Here is a 23,427-nt window from a genome sequence, read left to right as displayed (position 1 = left end):
CCTTCTCTTCTTCCTCCTCTCCTCCTCCTCTCCGCCCTCGCCCACCCCCGTCTGCTCGCCCCGTCTCGTGCGCGCGCGCTGCTTCCCCTCGCCAACTCGCTCTGCCCGTCTATCGTCTGTGCTTCGCCTCGCCTAACTTAACTCCCTGCCCGCTGCCTTCGCCTCTCCCCGCCCCAAACCTTCTCGCCCGCGGTGATCGCGAGAGAGAGTTACGTTAGTCGCCCGCCCAGCTCTCGCACCGCGACGTAGCGTGCAACCCGCAAACCTTGCCCTTGCAGCCTCGCTCTCTGCCCACCGCTTCTTCTGCCTCGTCTTCGTCGTCGTCTCGTCACCCTTCTCCCTCCCTCCTCTTCTCGCCGTCTCTTGCGTCGTCGACCCGCCTCCGCCTCCTCCGCCGCCGTCATGGGCAACGGCACCGCCGCCGTGCTCGAGCCGACCTTCAACGGCTACGTCGCCTCCACCCACGACGCCCTCATCCTCTTCGAGGCCTGTCTCACCGGCGTGCTGCACCACGTCCCCCGCCGCCCCCACGACCGCGAGCGCGCCCAGCTCGTGCGCTCCGGCTCCGTCTTCATCTACGAGGAGAATGCCTCCGGCATCAAGCGCTGGACCGACGGCGTCACCTGGAGCCCCAGCCGCATCCTCGGCAACTTCCTCGTCTACCGCGAGCTCGACAAGCCCTTCCCGCCCGGCGAGAAGAAGCGCGCCATGAAGAAGGGCGCCCGCCGGCCCACCACCCAGCCTGCCCGCCCCGGCGAGCCCTATCCGCGCCCGCAGGCCGAACCCAACGGCCAGCCCGCCTACTCGCCCACCGCCGTCTCCGCCTCCGCCGCCGCCGCCGCCGCTGCTGCTGCCGCTGCGGCCAACGCTGCCAATGCCTCCGCTGCGGCCGCCGCCGCCGGCCCCGGCTACGGCGAGCGCTCCGCCCAGTCCGAGCTGGAGCGCGCCCTCGTCGGCTCGCTTGTCGACTCGTACGGCTTCAAGGACTCCGGCCTCGTCAAGAAGACCATGAGCGTCACCGTCTCCGGCGTCACCCACCACCTCGTCTCCTACTACAGCGTCGAGGACGTCATGCGCGGCGTCCTCAACCCGCCGTCCATGGTCGAGTCGCTCAAGTACATCCGCCCGCGCCCCGAGCTCACCACCAAGCAGAGCTTCCGCGCCCCCATCGACGACCTCGAGTCCGCCAACCTCGACGACAACGATCCCAATCAGGCCCTGTACGGCTACCGCCCGCCGCTCGTCAACCAGGCCTACCAGATGCCCAGCCCCAACTACTACCCTTTGCCCGGCGGCGGCTACGTCCCGCACCCCCAGCAGCCCGGTCCCATGCAGGGCTACGCGCCCATGCCCGGCCACGCCCCCTACATGCAGCCGCCGTCCGCCGCCCAAGACATGCCGCCCAAGACCGAGGAGTACGGCGCCTTCCGCGGCCCGCCCGGCTATGCCGCCGCCTACGACAACCACCAGCCGCTGTCCCATCTGCAGCAGCCCGGCATGGGTCGTCCGCCGCCCCCACCGCAGCAGCAGCAGCAACAGCCGCCGCAGCACGCGCCCAACCAGCCGCTCTACCGCACGCCCACGCTGGCCACGCGCGCCGTGCCCGACATGCCCACCGACCCGCGCGGCAGCTTCAGCGTGCCCGCGCAGATGGACGGCAACCCGCCGCTGGACCAGCGCAGCCTCAATCAGTCCCCGTACGAGGCCGCCGCCGCAGCCGCCGCCGCCCGCCGCAACTCCAGCACCGCGTACTACAACGGCGATCGGTCGCAGGCGCCCCCGCAGCAAGCGCAGCAGCAGCCACCGCCGCAGCCGCCGTCGTCGCAGCAGCACCAGCGACAGCTGTCCGCGCCGCACCACTCGCCGCAGCAGCAGTCGCAGCAGTCGCCCTACTATGGCGGGCAGGCCGCGCCGTCCTACCAGAGCAGCCAGGCGCCCCCACAGTCCGCGCAGGCGCAACCCATGCCGCCCTGGGGCTCCAGCGCGTCGGGCCCAACCCAAGTATAAACCTTGGGTCAAGATGGGCAAACCCAAATATCTTCTTTTTAGAGAGAGGGGCTTTCGATGGATAAAAAACTTAATTTGGCATGAACGGGGAATGTGGTGTTGGTTTTTAACTTTGAACGCCAGGTTAAGCATTTTGTTGGCTTTTCTTCTTTTGCTTTTTAAACCCTTTCGGCAGCCTGCCGAGAGCTTCTCATGTTTATTGTTTCTGAAACTCTTGTTTTGCCTCTTGACTTTTTTCTTTGATTTTACCAAACTCGCACTTTTAGCACATGGCCAAATGACTAATCCGCCCGATCTCCACCTGGTGGATGGATTTCCTTCGTTGCTCACTCCCTGGCTGACCTCCCCTGTCTATGCGTTTGCTTTGGCGGCTGTTTTTTTCCCTTAATCCTCGTTTTTGGCTATTATTATTGTTACATACAGCCGCCCGATATTTGCCACCACTTCCTGTGTATCTAAAGCCTTTCCCCCCCCCCGCACACTGCATTCTTCTCCCCCCCCCGCCTGTCGCTTTCATAATCGTCGTCTTGTTCCTCCCCCCCCTACCCCCATCTCGAGTGCAGCACTGCAAAAAAAAAAAGAGAGTTCCGGAGTGTTTTTTTGGGAAGGGTGGTTGATGCTCTTTTTTTTTTTCTCACTCTTGTCTCTTTTTTTTGTCTACTTTCTTTTTTCCCCCGAGGCTCTCGATTTGATACCTACGAGTGTAGTTGTGCGAGTGCGCTGTGTTTTTTGATTATTGCTCTTGGTTTTACTTTTCTTTTTCCAACAGGTACACGCAGTAATCATAGCTTGGTAATGCTGACAAGAAACAAAAAAAAAAACACAAAGAGGAAGATATTGAGATGCAAGAAAAAGAAAAAAAAAAAAGACTCCCTCTTCGGCGCGATCACAATATGAACCTGGGTGTTGTCTGTTTGGCTCATTTCTCTTTGCTGGTTGTCTTCTCTCTTCCTGGGCGGCTCAGACATGCAATGCGGCTTCAGAATGGAGTTTATACAGGCCCCGGACTTGCGAGCGCTTTCGATCGAATATGTACATATGTATGTCCAGTGCGTGCTGTACATATCGACATCATCCATACATACGCGTGTACCTCTTGTCTGTCTTGCGCTCTCTTTCCCTCCCCCCCTCTCTTTCTCTCTGTGTTGCGTCTTGGTTTTGGTTTTTTTTTGGTTTTATTTTATTCTTTTGTCTATTCCGAGAGTTCGTTTTGCGTCGCTCGCATCCTGCATAAAATTGTACTTATCGCGCGCATTAGCAACAAGAGAGAATGCATAATACTACTTCTTCGGCTCGTATATCGCAACGCCGCTGACCGTGCCTACCTCGTTACCTAGTAAACCAGCCGCGCGGCTAGCGCCTGTGCTTAGCGCGGCGCAGCAACCGCGCTCGTGACTCGCCGCCGAAAAAAGGTTTTTTATTTCCCACTGCGCGTGTGGGCTCGCGAATCGCGCTGCGAGATGGAGAGTTACCTTCCTGTCTAGCTTTAGACCCTGCCAGTTGCATTGTCTGTGCGGAGTACCGCGGGGTTGCTGACTTTGGGCTTTCTGGCTGTTTTGTTTTTTACGTAGTTTTTTCTTTCTACGGACTTCTTCTCTCCTGATACCCCCAATCCATCTCTCACCACCGCTACCTGGACAAAGACAAAGACACCAAAGAAAACAAAGGGCGCCGCTAAAGGGCCCAGAGAACCCAGGCGCGCGCGAACAGCAAGACGATCGAGTGCGCGCCCTGTTGCAAGCACCGAGTGCCGCCTCCTTCCCGCCACACCAGCATGGCGGGCGCCCGATGCGTGCCTCCGGCCGTCTGGCAGCTGCGGACGGCGCGCGCGTCCTTGTCATCGCCGCCGCGGCTGCAGGGCCTCTGCGGCCAGCGACGGTCGCTGCCGCTGTGCGGGGGCGCGGGCGACGGGCGCGTGGTGCGTCTTGGACGAAGGCCGGAGGGGATGATGATGCTGGTGCGTGGCGGCGGCGGGAGCTGCAGGTGAGTGTGGTAGATGGCTGGCTGGAGGAGTGGAAATGGGCGGGCGCTGACGTGGGGATGCCAGGTCGCCGTCGTCGCCGTCACCGATGGCTGCTGCGCTGGGGAGCGCGCGACGGCTGCACGAACCGGCGAAGAAGAAGAAGACGAGTGCGGTGGCCACCGGGCGGCACGAGAACATCTACACGCTGCCCAACCTGCTGACGGTGTCGCGGCTGGTGGCGGCGCCGCTGGTGGGCTACAGCATCCTGCACGCGCACCACGGGCTGGCGCTGGCGCTGTTCGTGTACGCGGGCGTCACCGACCTGGTGGACGGCTACATCGCGCGCCGCTTTGGCCTGCAGACCGTCGTCGGCACCATCCTCGATCCCATGGCCGACAAGGCCCTGATGACCGTCGGCGTCGTGTGCCTGGCGCTGGAGTCGGCCATCCCGCGTACGCCCCATTCATTCTTGCAGTCCTCTTCCCCATCTGCACCCACCTGTGCTAACTCTTCTACTCGACTCATTCTAGTCTGGCTCGCCGGCTGCATCCTCGCGCGCGACGTCGGCCTCGCGCTGGCCGCCGTGTACTACCGCTGGATCTCGCTGCCGCCGCCCAAGACCATGGCGCGCTACTGGGACTTCTCGCTGCCCTCCGCCGAGGTCAAGCCCACGCAGATCTCCAAGATCAACACCGCGCTGCAGCTGCTGCTTGTCGGATCGGCCCTGGCCATGCCCGTCGTGCCCGAGCCGATCCTGGCCGCCTGGAGTGTGCATGAGGCCATGGTGGGCCTGCAGTACGTGTGGCCCCGTTGTTTCTTTTTTGTCTTGCCCTTCTGCTTCTCCTCCTCCCCGTCAGACGTGTTCGATTGTGCGTTGGCCGGCGGGCTGCCCGGCATAACTCTCCGCTGCGCCGACGGTCCAGCACATACGACCACAGGAAGTGGAATACAGGGCTTCCCGTCCGCTCAGCCGTACTTAAGCCACTTGCCGGCCGGCTAGTAGTTGGGTGGGTGACCACCAGCGAATCCCGGCTGTTGTATGTTTTTTATTTTTATTCTTATTATATTTTGTTTTATTCTTATTTTCTTTTATTTTGTTATTAGCCTCCAACCCTGCCCTACCAAACCCAGCTCTCCACTCCGTCGCACCGACCGCGATTATTGCGCGCTAACCAACCCCCATCGCGTCTTCTCATTAGGTACCTCGTCGCGCTCACCACCTGCTGGTCGGGCCTGGGCTACGTCCTGTCCAAAGATACGGTCAAGATCCTCCACCGCGGCGAGTCCGGCCGGCCTCGATGACGCTTTCCGCCCGCCCGATTACGCCACCGCGCGCGCGTGCGTGGGCTTTCGCACCGAAGGCGCAGGGTGATGTCCTCATCATCGGCGCCCCGGAGCTCGCCTGCCGCCCATCTGTCCTAAGCCCTTTCCTCACCGCCTGCGCCCGCCCGCCGTGGCCGGTGTGCACGGATGTGCGCTTGCGACCGCATGGCGTTGCAGGAGTCCGCTGGTAAATGCCACGCACACACCCACCCACACACACACGCCTTGGTACCTTTTGGCGTCGTGAACTGTATTCAGGAGAAGCTGCCGTAGCCTAATTAGCTAGTTGATGTGCAACGCACCGTCCGAGATAGCCTCAGGCTTTGCTCCCGCTGCATCCAACCCAAACGCATTGTCCGTTCGTGAATCTAATCGGGCTCGACAGAGTTCCAAAACGCAAGGCTGAATGAACCTAACTACCTTTGTTGTTCCCCACTCGGAAACCTTGAGGCTGAGCGCAACAAGCGTTTCGTTTCTGATATTGGGTTGCGAAGGCCCACATTCCTTCTCGCCATAAAACTGAAATTCTGCCTCACAAGCTGCGTCCCCCCAAAGTTTCGCACTACTTGCGAACCTACCTGGAGATCGGACAATTTCCCAGAAACTCTGCTGCAATTGAATTTGGGCAGCTCTGTAGATCGTTCCCCCGCCGCTGCAGTTAAAATCATACGCTTTTTTTTTTTTCGTTAAGGTTGCCTGTCATTCACGGCCGGCCCCACCACCGCGACCATGACCGAGCTGGGGTTTGTTGTATGTATCAGCTTCGGATGATTGTTTTTTTTTTCTTTTCCTCTGTTTATGCTTCAGCCCCAGCTGGCCGCCGTTCCAGTTCCCGGATGGCGTTTTCACACTCAAATAATAAAGGATGGAGGCCCCCGTTCATGTCGCTCGGGCCTAGCGGGCTAAATCACAACAAGTTTTTCCCCAAAACTCGGGTCCGGCCGTTGCTTCTGGCCGTTGGGTCTGCAGGGGATTTAGACTATGCGGTAGTTGTAACTATACGGAGTAGACAAAAAGGTTATATAATATAGTTAACAGAACATCATATTGATCTATAAATCGTCGTCGATGCTGACGCCTGAGTATTTTTATGGCTGCAGATAGGATCTCTTTGCTGGCGGTCATGAGGCCTCTCCAGTGCGGGCCCGAAGGATTATCCTGTCCATTCTACTCGACGGCTTCGTTTATTTTCGCTCGCTTGGGCGCCATGTACACCACCACTACTGATGTCTTGTGATGGAACCTATAGCAGCGACAATCCCGGTCTTACCTGCGGACGAATAGCACAGCAGCTTCTTTCTGCAGGAAGAATAATAAGCTACGGAGTACGTCCCCCATGTCTCTGGCCGACACACCGGGGGGTGGCAGGAAAGTCGCCACGGCCACATCAACGGCAGACGTCAAGCAAGGCAAATAAAACAGCCCTCCACCCTTTCACTATCGATCGCGGTCTCAAAGAGATCCAGCAGAGCTAATTCCGACGCCCACGATGATTATTCGGTCCACGTCAGCACGGCACTCGCCAGTAGTGACGGGGGGGGGGGGGGGGGGGGGGGGGGGGGGGGGGGGGGGGGGGGGGGGCCCGCTGGACGAATAACTAATAGGCACGGCGCAGGGACAGCCCAACCCCGGCTGCTGCTACATACGTGTGCCAGAAGCAGCGCTGGTGCTGCTCGAAAGGACCTTGGGTGGCCCTGGAAGCCCCCGGGCTTCCTCCCGCGAGCCACGAGATGCAATAATGGAAAGGAGGATTTGCTGTCAAGGCTGCCGCTGGAGCGCGCTTGGCTCGAAACGGGGGGTAGATGCGCAGCTTCCACGTACCTGTTACAGGGCTCCCCTTGGCTGGGGGGGGCTAGTTGGCTAGTCGACTGGTTAAATCTTGTGATCACTTCACGGCTAACTAGTTAGCCTAACTAGCTGCTTGGTTACATGCATACAGGGGTGGGAAGATGGCGGTGAAAATTCTTCACGGCCCACGATGCCACAGTCCCCTCCGGGGCGGCGCATGGGAAGCAACGCTGCACATGTCTGGGCGCTGCCAATCGGTGCTTGGGCTGGTATACGGCCATCATCACCACTGCTGGTTGTTCTGCGCAACTTCAACACGTGCGACCGGATAAGAACTGACCCGCCTTGAAGAACTGAAAACTAGCCAACTAAACTATTTCATAGTTAAAGCCTGTGGGGTCGGTAACCCAACTATTTTATACTTCCGTTTAGACTCCTTTCGTATCGACAGTTAGGCAAAGCCCATAACTGCACGACACACGGAATCCATCCCTTATTGCTTATTCAGACCACGGTACTCCGTATGTTATATACATGCTTCCAATTCAACGAATTCTACCAAACCCAGAAGTAGAGGAGTTGAAGATCCAGATCCGTAGGAGATGGGAGTTCGATGCCATCCGGCTCCAGTGTTAGGCAACCATCGCGTCTGTGCCCGTATTGTTTCAAGACAACGTTTCTGGGTATAATAGACGATTGTCACGGCCGGCAGAGGATGCCAATAAGCTTCTTGGCAGCTGTATCCCTTTGGTGCTTCTTATCGGCGGGAGTAAACCGAAAGAGCACAGATTGAGATCACAAAGCCACCTGCCAGTGACATTGGCTTAATGAGCCACAGCATATCAATGACGCTGTGACGAGGTGAGTCAAGCACGCCTAGTGACTCCCTCACCCACTGCCTTCCACTTTGGCGTCTTCCCTGCTTCCCCAAACACCACTTTTGCGCACATACATGAGGAGTCGAAGAGCGCCTGTGGGGGTAACACCTTCGATGCGCCGGGCCATGCCCACGCTCTCAGGCCGTACTTTCTCTAGCGCATGGCGTTCCTCACTGCTCAAACCGTGGACCTTAGAGTAATCTAGCTCAGACGGGAGAAGGAGAGCCTCGTCACGAGCGAAGAGTCGCGCACTGTTCGCTTGTCGTTTGACATGCGGAGCATAAATCCCTTCGATCGTAAGACGGGCCTTGATCTTGGGGCTGAACGAGTTAGGGGTGTAAGCTATGCCACTTGGGGAATTGATATGGGGAATAATGTTGTTGATATCCGCGTTGCTCAGACACAGAAGATCAAATGCGGAGCGTAGACTCGAATCCATATGAACCTGAAAGCCCTTCCTAGACCACATCGACGAAGGGTATTTGGTGTTTTCGAGCAGCGTCTGTAACTCAGTCAACTCGTTTTTAGTATCACTGAAATGTTCCCAACGTGTATCGGAAATCACTCCTGCTGCACGTCCCTTTTCGGTGAGCCGCAGATCGGCATTGTCAGATCGGGTAGAGATGCGATATTCACTGCGAGTTGTAAACATGCGGTATGGTTCTGTGACGCCTTTCGTTATCAGGTCGTCTACCATGATGCCAATGAAGCCGTCAGAACGGGAAAGGGTCATGGGAGGCTTGGATTGAGAGGCTAGACCGGCATTGATCCCAGCTAGAATGCCCTGCCCTGCTGCTTCTTCGTAGCCCGTTGTACCATTAATCTGGCCAGCAAGGTAGAGGCCGCCTATAAGTTTTGTCTCGAGAGTAGGTCGCAGGGATCGAGGGTCAACGTAGTCGTACTCCACCCCGTAGCCCGGCTGAAGCATCTTGACGTTCTCTAGGCCTTGTATCGTCCGAAGCATTTCGTACTGCGCATCGGCTGGAATCGTCATAGAGATACCATTGGGATATATCACGTCGTTGGGGGCAAACCCTTCAGGCTCAAGCCAGATCATATGTCTCGATTTATCTTGGAACCGTATTATCTTGGACTCCAAGGAGGGACAGTATCGGGGACCCTTAACCGTCTCGCGGATATGTACCGAATTATGCAAATTCTGTCGCACAATCTCATGGGCGTTCTCGTTCGTATAAGTCGACCAGCAGGATAGCTGGCCTTCGTCGCCCACAGCCACCGTGTCATTGAGATAAGAGAAAGGGCTTGGAGGAGAATCACCAGGTTGAACCTCGAGAGCAGAAAAATCGATGGTCTTTCCGTCCAGCCGAGGTGGTGTTCCGGTCTTCAAGCGTCCAAGCTGAAAGCCCGCGTCCCGCAGCGACTTGCTCAGCCCAAAGGTCGCCGCTTCTCCCATTCGACCAGACGGGAAGACTTTGAGGCCAATGTGAATTTCACCTCCAAGAAACGTTCCCGTTGTAATTACCACCCGTCCGGTAGGTATGATCTCCCCTGATTCTAGCTTCACTCCGACAATCTTGCCCTTGGCGCCAGGAAAGCTGTCTAGGCCATCCTTCGAGACGATAATGTCGGCCACTTTTCCTTCCACAATGCTTAACCCAGGGTAGTTGGATAGTTCATCGAGCATGAATCTTTTGTATAAATCACGATCAATTTGCGCCCGCGGGCCCCAGACGGCCGGGCCCTTGGATCTATTCAGCATTCGAAACTGAATCCCAGCCTTGTCCACAACCCTTCCCGCAACACCGTCTAAAGCGTCGATCTCCCGAATCATCGTTCCCTTTCCGATCCCGCCGAAACTTGGGTTGCATGAGCAAACGCCGATATTAGAACGGGAGGGCGTGACGAGTGCCGTTCGAGCACCGGCCCGAGAGGCTGCAGCACACGCTTCCGAGCCAGCATGTCCACCCCCAATGACCACGACATCAAAGGGTCTGTATGATAATTAGTTAAGGAGAAGCAAGTGTAACCAGGCTCTCATTCATATATACCGCGGGCCATCTGTGATGGTGGCAAAGGTCCTACGGCCCCACGCCGACTTCCTGCACGGAAAACATGGCCTCACACTTGGCGTTAGAAGCCTGATGCTAGCCATAGGTAGCTCTGCATCTCAGGAGCTTTTGCTGCCCAGAAAATGATTCTCACTCAATTGGAAATCGCTCTCAATTTTTTTAAACTTGGGGGATATATAACCCCATTAGTTACGTAACGAGCTTATGTAATTAGTTAGAAGTAACCTAACGAAGGTCAGGTGCAACACCTGGCCTATGAGCAACCTTGATCTCTGGGAATCCATATGGGACCTCTACTCAACCTGACTTGAGATGACCTCTTCTCTGCCACGGCGACGGATCCAACATGAGCGTGTCACTTTCCCGGGCACTTTGTGCCCTTAAGATAAAATTCAAACCCGCATTTTTGCGATCTTTTACCACTAAGGCTGCCTGTTTGTTTGCAATTCCAGTAAAGGATCGATGCTCAAGCTTGCTCACGGCCTTACATAGCTCCTGGCACCAGGCTTTTTGAATATGCTCGCGGGCGTTTTGTACTCGGTGAAAAAGAGCAAGCGCATAATCACCGTGTACGAGTCAATATGCAGGAGCTTCTGCGCACGGCGGCAAAGTCAGTTGGTGCGATGAGATGCATTGACGTGGAAGAATGTCCCGACGGCCTGTACAGCAAAGCCCTTATCCTTACCATGGATGATGAGACGCAAGTCGTCGCTAAAATCCCATATCCCAACGTCGGCGTTCCTTACTACACTACCGCAAGCGAAGTTGCTACGATGGACTTTGCGCGGAATGTGCTCCAGACTCCCGCTCCACAGATATATGCATGGAATGCTTCTATTGATCCAAAGAAAAATCCAGTCGGAGCCGAATTCATCGTCATGGAAAAGATGGCCGGTGTTCCCTTGTCTGATGTATGGTGTGACTTAAAACCCGACCAAAAAGTCAAAGTGTGTGTTCAGATCATCGGTTTCATGAAGAGATGGACAAATGTACATTTTCCGGCCATTGGTAGTCTTTACTACGCGGAAACTATCAGTAAATCCTCTAAGAACTCATTATACTTTGATGGGAACGATTCTGTGAGGAATTCTCGCTTTGCTGTTGGTCCCAGTAGCAATCGTGATTGGAGTGATGAGGGTCGACGAGACATTCAATGTGACAAGGGTCCATGTCCGCCGCCCTACTTTCGATTTTTTACGCCCTTCCCGAGAGTTCTGCTAACATGCTTTTTTATCCTGCGTAGGGATGTCCGTTTTGGATTACCGGAAAGCGATTTACAATCGTGAGATGCTAGCCGTCAAAAATATACGTCATATACCAAAACAACTGGCGATGCTTTATGGTCCTCCACCACTATATGAACCTACAGTAGCAAAAAAACTCCAGGCTCTGCGTTGGTACACGCAAATTGTGGAGCTCTTGTTGCCATCTGATCCGTCGCTTTTGACATCCCATGTTTGGCATAACGATCTTCATCATGAAAACATATTTATCGACCCGCATAGTCTGCAGATTTTAGGCATAATCGATTGGCAATCTGTTCAAATCACTCCTCTTACAGACCACTGTCTGGACCCTAGTTTTCTGGACTATGAAGGTCCCGATGTTGGCGATAATCTTGAGCGACCAGAGGTCCCAGCTGATATGAAATTTCTCCAAGGCGAGGAGAGAACAGCGGCATTAAAATATTTCACTGATAAAGTACTTATGATCGCATGGCGCATCCTTGCTCGAGATAAGAATCCAGCACAGCATCGAGCCATCAGGTTCCAACAGTCAGCATGCGGAAATATCCTCCATCTCTCCAGACGCATTTTCGAGGTCGGCGAGGCGCATTTCTGCGCACTTCTGCTGGATTTACGGGATGAGTGGAAAAATACCGGTATATCTCATTTTCCCATAGAGTTCTCTGAAGAACAGGTTATGACAATAGAAGAGGATGTGAAGAAAGCTGAGGTGGGTGCCACGATCATAAAGATGATCCAACAACGTCTAGGGGATCTTTGGCCTGAAAAAGGCCTCATAGAAGCTGAGAATTACAATGACACCAAGTCAGCACTTCGGGAGATCAAAGAAAACCTCATCAATGAGTACAAAAGCTATCCTGGCTGGGATCCGGTAATATTTGAGCGTCTTTGGCCATTTGATGATTAGATCTATAATCCGAGCAAACATCCCCTCACAGGTTAGTTTGGAAAAGTTCTCTATACATGAGTTCGGATTTCATCCTTTGCATACATATCCTTCCATCCGTTTGATCGACACCCTCTTCGTTAAAAGACTATTCTTATGAGTTGGTGGCAACATAATATATGTTAAAACTGTCAAGCGCCGATAGGGCGCTGCCTAAAACTGATATCAACCGTTTGAGTCTCATTGTTTTAAGATGCCCGAGCCATTCCAGGTAAGTAATTTACTATGCGAATGAAGGTTTTCGAAAATGGCAGGATTATGATTCCGGAAACCCTCGCCCTAGATGCCTAATCTGTTACGTACCAGCTGAAAATCCAATGATACAATACAACCCTTATTCCCTTGTTAGCTCCTCGCATCCATCTGACTCCCAGTCAGTTGGGGGACTATGGGCTACTATTCAGCTCCGAGTGGGCACTGGCACTGGCACTGGTAATGGTAATTAGGTACATACTATGAGGCGTGTACATACATACAGGACGCCTGCCCCGCACGGAAACCGAAGGGGGTCCATTTCGCTCTGTAGATGTGATGTAGAGTGCTCTTATCACGCAAGCTTGTAGGCACCGGCGGCCTGTTTGCTTGATTGGAAGCTGTTGTACATAACATGACCGGTCTGGATGGGAATACTCCATAGGCTGTATTCGTAGTTCGTTTTCCATTAGCAGAATTCCAGCAACTTTCTTGACGTCAACAAACAAGTCAAATTCACCTTAACATTGATCGCTCGTTTGCCGGCGCACTTCACCTTCGTATTCTGTTCCAAGCCTGCAGGAAGACAAAATGAGGGCCTACTGGTATGACAACAAGCAGGTAGCTATCCATCCCTCTACTACTTCTTTACCCCGCTCCCGTCCGCTAACTTGCCCTCTAGGGCGACCAACGCGCCGCCCACGACTCCGGCCGCGCAGTCGATCCGTCTTATCTCGAGAATATTGGTGTTCTGTACTACAAATGCGATCTACCCGAAGTGAACGCCATAGCGGGGTCGCGGGGCTATAAAAACAGAGACGAGATCACTGTTTCCCCAGAAAAAATGGGTGATGTTTTTGAGGAGAAAGTCAAGATGTTCTTCAACGAACATCTGCATGAAGACGAAGAGATTAGATATATTCTTGATGGCGAGGGCTACTTTGATGTGCGAAGCCGGGGTGATGAGTGGGTGCGAATCTTGGTGGAAAAGGACGATCTACTCATCTTGCCAGCCGGCATCTATCATCGCTTCACGACTAAAGAAAGCAATGTAAGTAACTCCATTCGGCCTTTCCCATCAGTAAGGCGTCGGACTGCTAACAAGCTGGCTATAATAATAGTATATTAAAGCCCTGCGATTGTTCCAGGATGAACCAAAGTGGACACCCTTGAACCGGAGCCCTCAGGTCGACGATAATGAGTATCGCAAGAAATACGTTGAATCTCTGCCCCTTGCTGCGTAGGGATTTCGAGCGTGTTTGTGCAGGGCGTAACAGAACAAAGGAATTTCCAATAAATATACTCTCATTGGAGAAGTAATTGTGAGACCACTGGGCCAAGAATAGGAATGACAGGCCCGCTGTTTAGTATCCAACTACTATTCAGTTATGAAATGATATATGTAATGTACATGTATTTAAGTGCTGAGCTAAGCTCATGACATTTTTCTGAATCTATGATATCTTGGTGAATAGGGGAAAGGCGTATATAACCATTTCCAGATTCTCCAGGCTGACGGCAAACAACAGTACGTAATCGAGGAGTAATTGAATCTTGGTGTATATAACATCTATGTCACAGGAACTGCGTCAGGTAAAGACCCTGGTATCTGAAATGGATCTTCTATTTGCGATTGTTCTTGACCAGTCTGGTCCTGGCGATACATCTCATTTGGCGTTTCTCCATTATTTGGCAATACATTCCGTCGGTACCTAAGGCCATCACTAGCGTCTCTTGTTCCTTGACGCGATTCGGATACGGTATCCCTGGTCCCAAGCATGCTGAGGTTGGTCACAGGTATTCCACTGCTGTCACCGGAGGAAACCTCTTGCTGCTCCTCTTGGCCTCTAACCCCTGTTCTGCCCATTCTGGGCCAAATATTTGGGAGCGCGACTACTTGAACCCTTGGCTCAACGACCCTCTCCTCGAACCAAGCCTGTACCCGTGCTTCCACCAGTTGAGCAACTTTGGGCACGTCCTGGAGACGGCTACGAGAGCCAATGAGCGAGCTAACTGAAAGTTCCAGTCTATAATCTGGAAGAAAGGAGAAAGCAAGGCTGGTTTTCGGGATTCCCGTGGTACCTGGGCTGGCAGATTGGCCCTGCTCGATGGGATTTAAGAGGCCCTGGCGAAAAGGACTGTTAATATTTTCACGAGATAAACTATGGGGTTGACTATCTGGCCGGCGACTGGCCGAGGGGGCGGAGGTATCGGCAGGGGTCTCTGTCGTTCCCGGGACAAAGGAGATACATAGTGTTCCTGAGAATCGAACGACGGATACTGAGAGAGCGACGGGTAATATTGCTGAATAAGGCTTGGGATAATTCAGCACGAAGCTGGTTTCAATGGCTAGAGAGAGGTTATCGTCGCTGAGATCGACATCCATGAGAGCCTGGAGCCGGCCTCCATCAGTATTTGGATCATCGATAGAAATAACCCTACAGTTGCTAAATATTGGAAATTCTTCCCCTAGAGAGATATCCGTCACTGTAATTTTATCGATGAAAGAAGGTTTCTTATCTGGGTTGTTTAGTACAGTAGTAAGAGAATCGAGTATAGACGATGTTGGGGAGTCCTTCAGGATATACGCAGTTTCTCGGTATTGTGCGATGGTCTGCGCTATCAGCACGTTAAACCAATCCAAAGACTCGGGTTGATGTGTCGAATGGTGGGGTCTGTGACGGCCATGTTTTGAAGTGAAATTCGTGGGAGTGGCGCTGTAATATGTCTTCCGGAGGATCGACCGGGTGTTTGTGGAAGAGGATGGAATAGGCCGCAGGATGTTGGATGATGGCTTCTCCTTTAATGTTCGAGGATTGAAGTCTCTCCCGCCGCTCATCGAGTAGGACCGCTTGTAGGGGCTCGCTCGACGAGCTTGTCCGCGGAAAGAGGATGGCGGAGCCTCGCCGAAGATAAAGAACTTGATAAACGCGCCGATTAAGAGAACAACGGAGAGCTGGCCGACCAGTAGGCCTTGTGTGAAGGAGAGGCTGGGCACTTGTTAGCATGGCAACACGGAGTCCAGAGTGGTAGTGGGAGCTCACGATGATGGCGTGTGCAAAGCAGTCTCGTCTAGAAGTGGTCAGCAAGAAGAAGCATGAGCCTTAAGGGGAGTATCAACAGACTACGAGCATCAGCCATTGCGGCCATATAGAAGAGGGGCGGAAATGACGAATTCCATGGCAAGGAGGCCTTCAATAAAATGGCTGGTGGAAGCGTGAGGTTGGCCTTCCAAACCTTAACTACATCGCTTCATTGGAGGTTAGTTAACTGACTAGCTAGGTAACTAACTACGTACTTATGTACTTCTTCCTCCTTTGTTTTGACCAGCTAAGCATTATCCCTCCTAACTCTAAGAGCCATACCACGGAGTGCGGGAGAATACCGCTTGATCTGGACCATTTGCTAAGCCGAAGTGCCTGTTACAAGCCTTCACGCACTCTGCCCGTCAGCGAATCGTCACCCGCAACCCGACATCCGCAATTTTGAAGCCCATAATCAGTCTAGCAGAAGCAAACTACTAGCTACCACAGGCGCTCTAGGAAACAATATCATTGCCTTTAATAATTACCTGCCAGAGGAGCCTGCTATGAAAAAACAAGGACCTTCAACCGGTTACCTGGTCGAGAATGGATTAAAAGTGTGGCCAGCAGCCACTTATCAACCAGTATTTTCGGAATAATCGGGCGAAATCCACCAACCTAAACAGTTACCCTTGCAGGTCTTGCATAGCTGTGGGATAACCAATCTGGCCAGCCATTTTACTTGAAAGCTGGTCAAGGAATGGCCTTCTGCTGCCTGGAAGCTGGTTGGCTCGAGCTTCAAGGTTGCGGAGCTAGCCCATGTCGGATAACTACATCACTAGGTGAAAACATACGGAGTACTCCGTATTCCACAGAGAAAGCCTCTATTGCCTGAAGATCTAGGCGTAGTCATTATTGAAACGCCTGCTCCGCTGAATGCAACTGCTGGAGTTCAAGTGTCCCCTTCCAGCATGGAAGCATGCCACGCCTGGAAGATTTTCACCATCCCTGAAGGTGTAAGCCCTGAGCCACATATCCAAGCCCCGGCAGGCCTGTTCTCTGAGTGTTGCTTAGCTTTCCTATATTTCCACGCAAAGTTGCTCTCCGCTGCTTGCTCTGCCGAATGAGCTCCTTATCGAAATCTACCGGGTCAGCGATGGGGAGGACCGAATACCCTTTGCTTTAACGTGCAGACGCCTTCTCTACTTATCGTCGGCTGTCACAATAATGGCTCCTTGCCCGAACGTGCCGAAATACTGTGGGATGACACACGACCTTCTGCAGCGCATTGGGCCACTCAATGAATATGGGAAACCAAGTCGTGACTGGTGTCTGTGCCTTGATTGTTTCAAGTATCGGCCCACCAAAGGTACATACTGGAGGAGAAAACGGGCGAAATGGATTTCCGTGGAGGCCTGGTCGAACATGATTAGTTCTTGGGGGGCGAACTTTTCGCGGAGGTGCCCGGATTGCTGGTGCGCATACACAAAACCAAAGACCTAGTATATGACGACTCTCTGCTATTGCATTGGCTCGTTGATGATGTAGGCTTACTTGCATATCTGAGTGTAACCAGGCTAGTTATGTGAATGTTGAATATGTACTGGAATGCTCAAAGAATAGCGCACAATAGTATACAAATAAGCGATCTAGTCCTAAAACCTAGCTTCTTGAGTGCATGTAAGCCTCGTCAACAGGCAGCAGTGTTCGTTTCTTATAACTACGTGGCTAGTTGGGCGGCGGCGTATTTAAGCTCCCTCTTTGGTCACCACGAGCCGCGGCCAAGCAAGCAAGCAAGCTCAAGGCTGAAGTTGCTGCTCCGAACCTCGATCACAAACATAGTTAAATCTACAGAGCAACTGCCGCCGCATTTGGCCCTGATCCAAGTCCTTTGCGGGCTGCACCTAAGAGAGCATTCATGAGTATGCACCTCGCCTCCAGCGTTGCCTTGCTCCTCCTCCCTCTCCTCTCCCACCCCGTGGCGGCTTACAATTCAAATAAATCGCCCTCCCGCAATGCCGTGCTGCTCTCGAACATTCAGACTCTTACCCTTTATTCAAACCGCAAAACTAGCCACCGTCGTGTGTCCGCTATTCCGCAGCTGACATGTGTCGGCCCCTCCAAACGAATATGCTCACTCTACACGCCCGACGTGATGCGCTGCACAAACCAGGGCTTTGACTACGATGAAAATGATGTTCAATGGACATGCACTGCCGAATTGCCACCGGAGTTTAAGCTGGGGAGCACAGAGGTCGTCTGTGAAGGGTACAGAGATGCCAATGACCCGTGGATACTGAAAGGAAGCTGCGGAGTGGAATATCGCATGCTACTGACAGAAGAAGGCGAAAGGAAGTTCGGCTATCTGAATACAGGAGGAATCCTTGATGATCGAAGTTGGGGTGAGTTTTTGTGGGATCTCTTTAAAGGTCTAGGAACGATATTCATCGTTATGGGAAGTTTTATTGCGCTGCTAAGCTACTGCAATCGCCTGTCCAACGGAAATAGGCGTGGCACAAGCAGCTGGTTCGGCGGAGGCGGAGGTGGAGGCGGTGGATGGGGTCCTCCCGGCCCTCCACCGCCGTATGATTATCAGACTGGGAGGTATACCAAGACAGAAACCTGGCAGCCGGGCTTTTGGTCCGGGGCACTTGCCGGGGGCCTAGCTGGCTATGGGCTTGGAAATCGAGGGAATCGAGGATCTTCTGAACGAAGATTCAACACGTTTACTCCAAGCTCGAGTAGCAGCAGTGCGGGCCTGTCAGGCACGACGAGAGAAAGCACCGGATTCGGGGGCACAAGGCGTCGTTGATGCGCAGGCACTGGGTGCTTTATATATGTAACATGAGTGAAGTACGCATACATCTAGATCTACTCCTTATGAGGAAAGAACTGCATATCTGTAAAACTGCAAGTGTATTCGCAGAAGTACATATATTCTAATCGGGCTACTTAGATCTTCTCCGTAGACAGCTGGCTTAGATATCGTCAATAGTACCCAATATTTCTTCTGTGCCACCGCCTAACTTGGCTGACTTCGTCGCCTTCTTCTTTTGGCCTCGGTTTCGTTTTGTATCTGCTCCATTTTCTATGCTGGGTAAGACGCCTCCATCGCCAGGGTTTCGAAGTTGCTGTTCGCGTGCTTCTTTCTCCTTCGCATGTTCCTGTTCAATTCTCGTCTTCTCTTCTTCAAGCTCCCGCTCCAGAATTTTAGGGTCATCGTAGACTGTGTTTGTCCATTCCGAGTACGCTTCTAAATTGACTGGTTCGCGAGGACCAAGTAACGTCATCTTGATTCTTTCTGGATCCTTTCTCTCTTCATTGCAGAACTTGAGTTTAATATGCCTGCGCGTACGACTCGGGAACATCTTGCTAATCATCATGAAATCTGTCCCAAACATTCGTAAGCCCTTATAGAAAAGATCCGTCAACTCTTCATCCCAAGGCTCGTATTTAGTCCGCTTTCCAAACGTCGCTTGATTAATCCGCCGCGTCAATGTATTTTCAACCACCTCTTCCATGTCTTCGGCGTTGCGTGCGGCATCTGCGTGACGGTCAATCTGCAACGTGGATGTGTCCAAAACAATCTCCCCATTGACGATGCGCATTTGAGGACCACTGGTCGGAGATGTTTCGCGATTTTGGGGTCTGTCACTTTGGTCTGATTGCTTCACAGCTTCATTTGATGCGTCTTGACTGCAGGCTTTCCTCTTATTTTCCTTCGCTTCCTGCTTTCTTGCAAGCTCTGCCGTTTCCATGTTTCTCAATTCCATCTCCCGCCTTGAACGTCTTCCTGTGCGGAGATCCTTACATAGATCCGCCATTGTAACAACCGCCGATACTATTTCAACAGATTCCGCATCTTCCGGTGTTTCCTCGCGTTTCCTCCCACCACGAGATACTTTTGACCGTAACGGAGCATCCGTCCCATCAGCAATCTCTGAGTCCTCCGCGACCTTTCGTTTACTTCTTGTTTTTTTTGGTTTAGAGACAGGATTGTTGATGATATTGACGCCACTTTGCCGAGCCGGCTTCTCGGCAGCCTGGCTGACGCCGTCCCTTAATGTGACACTTTGGTCATTAGACAGTGATAATTGCTGTGTATCAGCTTCAGGCTCCGAAATCCTGATTCGTTTTGACGGCCGCACATCTGTATTTAGGTCTGTTGACGGGGGAGTTAGGCTGACTATAGGACTCCGTGGGGGCGAAGGAGATTTTGTAGATTCGGAACTCCGAGCTCTGGGAGTGGGTAAAGTTATCGCGGTGGGAATTTCCGAGCCTGAAAAGGTCGGTTTCAAAGGTTCGGCGAGATCAGGGAAGGGAGTATCGGTCGGGGCGGTAATCGGATTCGAGGAACGGCGTTCGGGAGGGAGAATTCGAACGGGACCGGAGGCAATATCGCGCAAAGAGCGGAATTGAAACGTCGCGGGGGAGTCAGGGCAAGAAGATTGTATGGAAGCCGGAGAATTGGCAGGTGGCGACTGCGGAACTTCGGGGGGAGTAGGTAGTGGTGACAATCGTGGTGATGGGAGGGGTTGAAGTATTTGTGGAGCTGGTGTAGAGGTTGCAGCCCTGGAAGAGGGAGCGGATGTGAGGGTAGGGGCATTCGCACGGCGTACAGGAGCCTTAGGGGCGAATTTCTTCCCGGATTTGTCTATCCAAGGCCGTGAGCACGGACCGCGTTGAGCGGCAGGACGGGGTAATGCAGATGTTACTCACTGATAACGGAGCTCGAAAAGGAGGACATGGCTTCGGGGCTGTGGCTGCATCTGGCAGCTAGTTGATGCAGGAGGAGAGTCCAAGGTCAGCTGAGTCGCGATGCTTTTCTCCGAAGATTCCTTCGATACATACCTTGAGTTGAGGGGAATCTTGATCGCGTCGCCAAGGCTTAGTCAGTATTTAGCTAACTAGTTAATCCTCACGTGCCTCATCCAAGGCGCGCTAGGCCCAGGACGGAATGGAAAATCCTCCCTTTGAACTTCACTCTCGCCTTCCTGAACCTCTTCCCACCTGAGTGCCGATTTCTCCTTTTCTCTCCCAGCGTACGTTTCATTAGTCGGATTAGATCTTCTCTGGTGTTAGGGTTTGATATTGTTTTTCCGTACCAGGCGATTGCCTCGCAGTATATGCACCGCCATTCCCCTAATGACGGTCATCGAGGCTTCCCCGGTCCCCTTAACCAAACCTGGTCTCGTTGTCAAAATGGAAGACCGGAAACGACCCGCCTCACATGATCCAAATGATTTCACTCCACCACTGAAGAAACAAGCTACGTCTGTTAATGGCGGAGGGAAACCTCATCCTGACTCTGACATGCCATGGAAGGATGATTTGGAGGTGGGTTACCATACTTATTTTAGCTATCACTCGAATTCAACCTCTTTCGCTTGTATTATGACGCGAAGATTGAAATGCTGACGTTTACCTCGCTGTGTATAGCGCTTCCAAAAAGATGCCATTTGGCGCCAGATGCAAGAATATAAACGGGAGAAGGCTACTCTTGAGACTCGTCTGAAGGAATTGACTAAATCAGCGGCTTACCACGATGATCATCTTCGAATTATTGATACCTGGCTGAAACAGGTATGTGTCTCCATTCGTCTTAAGTTGGATCGGGATCTAATGTTTTTCTTTAGTTGATCGATGAGATTATAATCTTAGCGGGCCCTTCTGATAAATTGGAAGGTAGGTTCAATCCATATTATACCGCGCAATGCCTTACTAATTTGTCCTGAAAGAATATACACCGCAGAGCGCTCTGTTATTCATTGGACATGAGGATTTTGAAAAGCATCTAAAAGAACGTGCCGAATCGATCAAATCTACCGTTTCACGACTATCATCCAATGGTGGATCAAAAATACCTCAAGACATTGTTGAGCTGAAATCTCAACTTACTAAAGCGCTGGCAGAGCACAAGGTTACAATCATGGAACTTGAAAAGGCATTGGCTGAAAAACTACAACTCGAAGAACGCCTGGAGGCCGCCTCTCTACGATATATGGTAGCTGAAAAAAAAATCGATAGAGCAAAAAGTTTGACTGTTGCTCGCTTGGAAAAGCAATATATTCTTGGCGCGCAAAAGCCTGTAGTAGAGAATTCGTCGGCAGCACGAGAGGAGAGCTCCACTACCAATGGCACAGGTGATTCATCGGAAAAGCTATCTGAACTTGAAATGTCCTACAATAAGACACTTGCAGTGTCTGAAATTCAAAGGGATCAACTAGAGAAACTAGAGACGGAAAATACCAAACTGTTGTCCCAGATCACAGAGTTCAACGTGAAAGTAAGCTATCGTCATCAATTCCCTGTTATCTGGTGTATAATGTCTAACAGCTTAGCTCTCAAAACTTTCCGATGAGGATTATGCCCAAACCGATCTCTTTAAACAACTAAAATCTCAGCACGAGGACGTTATCAAACGAATAAACCATCTTGAAGCGACGAACGTACAGCTACGTGAGGAGGCAAAGAAACTTCAAGCGGAAAGGACGGCGTATCAGGTTCAAATTGAAAACGAGGCCCAGCTTTCTATCAATGAAAAAGAAGCATATCTTTCAAAAGTGGAATCAGACTTGACTCGTATTAGGAATGCCCGCGACGAACTTCTAGCTGACCAACAAATGAGAAAAGCGTCCCAAGAACAAGAGAGACACTCCGTAACGCAGATGAAAGAATTACTGGAGGCCAAAGAAGCTCGTATTGTCTCCCTTGAATCAGAAGTGGAACGTTCAAAACTCAAAGCAAGTGAAATCGAAAGCACAAGCTCGACTACTTCCGATCTATCCTTGTCAGAATTGAAGACGAAATATGAAGTTTTGGATAAGCAATATGATTTATTGAATGCAGAGCTTTCATCCATGCAGGCTGCCTTCAAGCGCACATCAAAAATTGCTTCTCAAAAAATAGCCGACTTTATTGCTCTGGAAGAGAAGGCTCAACGGCTGGTAGCAGAAAAATCTAAAGCCGATCAAAAATACTTCGCAGCTATGAAAAGTAAAGAAGCGCGTGACCAGGAGCTTCGAACTTTACGCGTTCAAAACATGAAGAGTTCCGACATCATATCTCAACTTAAAGAATCCGAAAGCACCACTCGAAATTTGGTATCCAATGTTGAAAAACAGCTTTCTGAGACGAAGGATGCGCTGAACGGCGTTCTAACCCAGAATCGAGCTTCGCAGCAGCAAGTTACAGAGGCAAACCTTGCCATTCAAGGTTTAAGGTTGCAAGTTGCAGAGCTGAAAGCTCTTGTTGCAAACAGAGATGCCACCCTCGCCTTTGCAAATAGTAATTGTCGAAAGGCCGAAAGCGCAGCAGAAGGCCTCAAGGCGACGCTCGCTGACACTAAAAAAAGCCTGGAATCTTGGAAAGCTAAAGGAGTAGGAAACTCATCTTCGGAGTATGAAATGCTCAGGGTAAGTGTTTCTAGGTAATTATATGAGGCATCCTCTAACAGAACTTAGACTCTCGCACTTTGTACTGTATGTCGCAGGACCTGGAAGGACACTGCAATTAAAACTTGTGGGCATGTGTTCTGCAAAGAATGTGTTGAAGAAAGACTTACTTCACGGTCCAGAAAATGCCCAAACTGCAATAAGTCTTTCGGCAACAACGACTATATGCATATCACCCTTTAATGATTTTCATTTTTGTTATAATTCATGATCCTGTTTTGTACAATATGTACGGTCTTATCCCTGGTTTTCGTGGCGCTTTTTTGCATTTTAGAGTGTTGGACGGGCACTTGACTCTTTTGTCACGGTCAAGATCTCGAAATGGGTGGCGCCGGAGATGGTGGGCGGCTTCTTGTCGGTTTTAGCATGGGTTGGTTTTCTTGATACCAGTGGTTTTGCACAGCCAAGAAGCTGAAATGGCGTTCCTCTATTGGGTCAGGCGGTTTCGCTTTGGGCTAAAGGTTTGTGTTGACTGGGTTGTTTGACGTATTTTGGTGTGATAGCAATATGTGCCTTATTCTATTATAAGAATTTGGGCTATTCGCTGACTTTTAGCGGTCCTGTATCCTTTTGCAG

At 51.9% G+C, this 23,427-nt stretch overlaps 9 protein-coding genes across 9 annotated transcripts; 6 read left to right on the top strand and 3 right to left on the bottom strand.

The window, feature by feature from the left end:
* Positions 1–402: 402 nt before the first annotated feature.
* sge1 (Global transcription regulator sge1) lies at positions 403–2,007 on the top strand (the record flags this gene model as incomplete). Its single annotated transcript, XM_049249705.1, has 1 exon — positions 403–2,007. One exon carries the CDS (start codon positions 403–405, stop codon positions 2,005–2,007), a length of 1,605 nt encoding a protein of 534 aa, XP_049111899.1.
* A 2,069-nt stretch (positions 2,008–4,076) lies between these two features.
* LOZ57_000605 (uncharacterized protein) lies at positions 4,077–5,272 on the top strand (the record flags this gene model as incomplete). The annotated part of the gene is made up of 3 exons (XM_049249704.1): positions 4,077–4,422; positions 4,501–4,765; positions 5,170–5,272. 3 exons carry the CDS (start codon positions 4,077–4,079, stop codon positions 5,270–5,272), a joined length of 714 nt encoding a protein of 237 aa, XP_049111898.1.
* Positions 5,273–7,969: 2,697 nt separating this feature from the next.
* MTO1 (Mitochondrial Translation Optimization) lies at positions 7,970–10,072 on the bottom strand (the record flags this gene model as incomplete). Its single annotated transcript, XM_049249703.1, has 2 exons — positions 7,970–9,911; positions 9,969–10,072. 2 exons carry the CDS (start codon positions 10,070–10,072, stop codon positions 7,970–7,972), a joined length of 2,046 nt encoding a protein of 681 aa, XP_049111897.1.
* A 263-nt stretch (positions 10,073–10,335) lies between these two features.
* Positions 10,336–12,143, top strand: LOZ57_000603 (uncharacterized protein; the record flags this gene model as incomplete). The annotated part of the gene is made up of 3 exons (XM_049249702.1): positions 10,336–10,423; positions 10,482–11,159; positions 11,233–12,143. The coding sequence occupies 3 exons, from the start codon at positions 10,336–10,338 to the stop codon at positions 12,141–12,143; spliced, it is 1,677 nt and encodes a 558-aa protein (XP_049111896.1).
* An 822-nt stretch (positions 12,144–12,965) lies between these two features.
* On the top strand, positions 12,966–13,618 carry ADI1_1 (1,2-dihydroxy-3-keto-5-methylthiopentene dioxygenase; the record flags this gene model as incomplete). Its single annotated transcript, XM_049249701.1, has 3 exons — positions 12,966–12,995; positions 13,057–13,425; positions 13,496–13,618. The coding sequence occupies 3 exons, from the start codon at positions 12,966–12,968 to the stop codon at positions 13,616–13,618; spliced, it is 522 nt and encodes a 173-aa protein (XP_049111895.1).
* A 326-nt stretch (positions 13,619–13,944) lies between these two features.
* Positions 13,945–15,515, bottom strand: MMM1 (ERMES complex subunit mmm1; the record flags this gene model as incomplete). The annotated part of the gene is made up of 3 exons (XM_049249700.1): positions 13,945–15,364; positions 15,419–15,446; positions 15,500–15,515. 3 exons carry the CDS (start codon positions 15,513–15,515, stop codon positions 13,945–13,947), a joined length of 1,464 nt encoding a protein of 487 aa, XP_049111894.1.
* Positions 15,516–17,315: 1,800 nt separating this feature from the next.
* On the top strand, positions 17,316–18,209 carry LOZ57_000600 (uncharacterized protein; the record flags this gene model as incomplete). Its single annotated transcript, XM_049249699.1, has 1 exon — positions 17,316–18,209. One exon carries the CDS (start codon positions 17,316–17,318, stop codon positions 18,207–18,209), a length of 894 nt encoding a protein of 297 aa, XP_049111893.1.
* Positions 18,210–18,375: 166 nt separating this feature from the next.
* Positions 18,376–20,144, bottom strand: LOZ57_000599 (uncharacterized protein; the record flags this gene model as incomplete). The annotated part of the gene is made up of 2 exons (XM_049249698.1): positions 18,376–20,051; positions 20,117–20,144. 2 exons carry the CDS (start codon positions 20,142–20,144, stop codon positions 18,376–18,378), a joined length of 1,704 nt encoding a protein of 567 aa, XP_049111892.1.
* Positions 20,145–20,542: 398 nt separating this feature from the next.
* BRE1 (E3 ubiquitin-protein ligase bre1) lies at positions 20,543–23,034 on the top strand (the record flags this gene model as incomplete). The annotated part of the gene is made up of 6 exons (XM_049249697.1): positions 20,543–20,734; positions 20,837–20,980; positions 21,034–21,082; positions 21,136–21,683; positions 21,739–22,812; positions 22,861–23,034. The coding sequence occupies 6 exons, from the start codon at positions 20,543–20,545 to the stop codon at positions 23,032–23,034; spliced, it is 2,181 nt and encodes a 726-aa protein (XP_049111891.1).
* Positions 23,035–23,427: the final 393 nt, after the last annotated feature.

This window comes from Ophidiomyces ophidiicola, assembly GCF_022830035.1.
Source record: "Ophidiomyces ophidiicola strain CBS 122913 chromosome Unknown scaffold_1, whole genome shotgun sequence".
Taxonomy (NCBI): Eukaryota; Fungi; Ascomycota; class Eurotiomycetes; order Onygenales; family Onygenaceae; genus Ophidiomyces; species Ophidiomyces ophidiicola.
The sequence above is the reverse complement of the archived record's forward strand: the minus strand, read 5'-3'. Positions and strand labels throughout refer to the sequence as shown.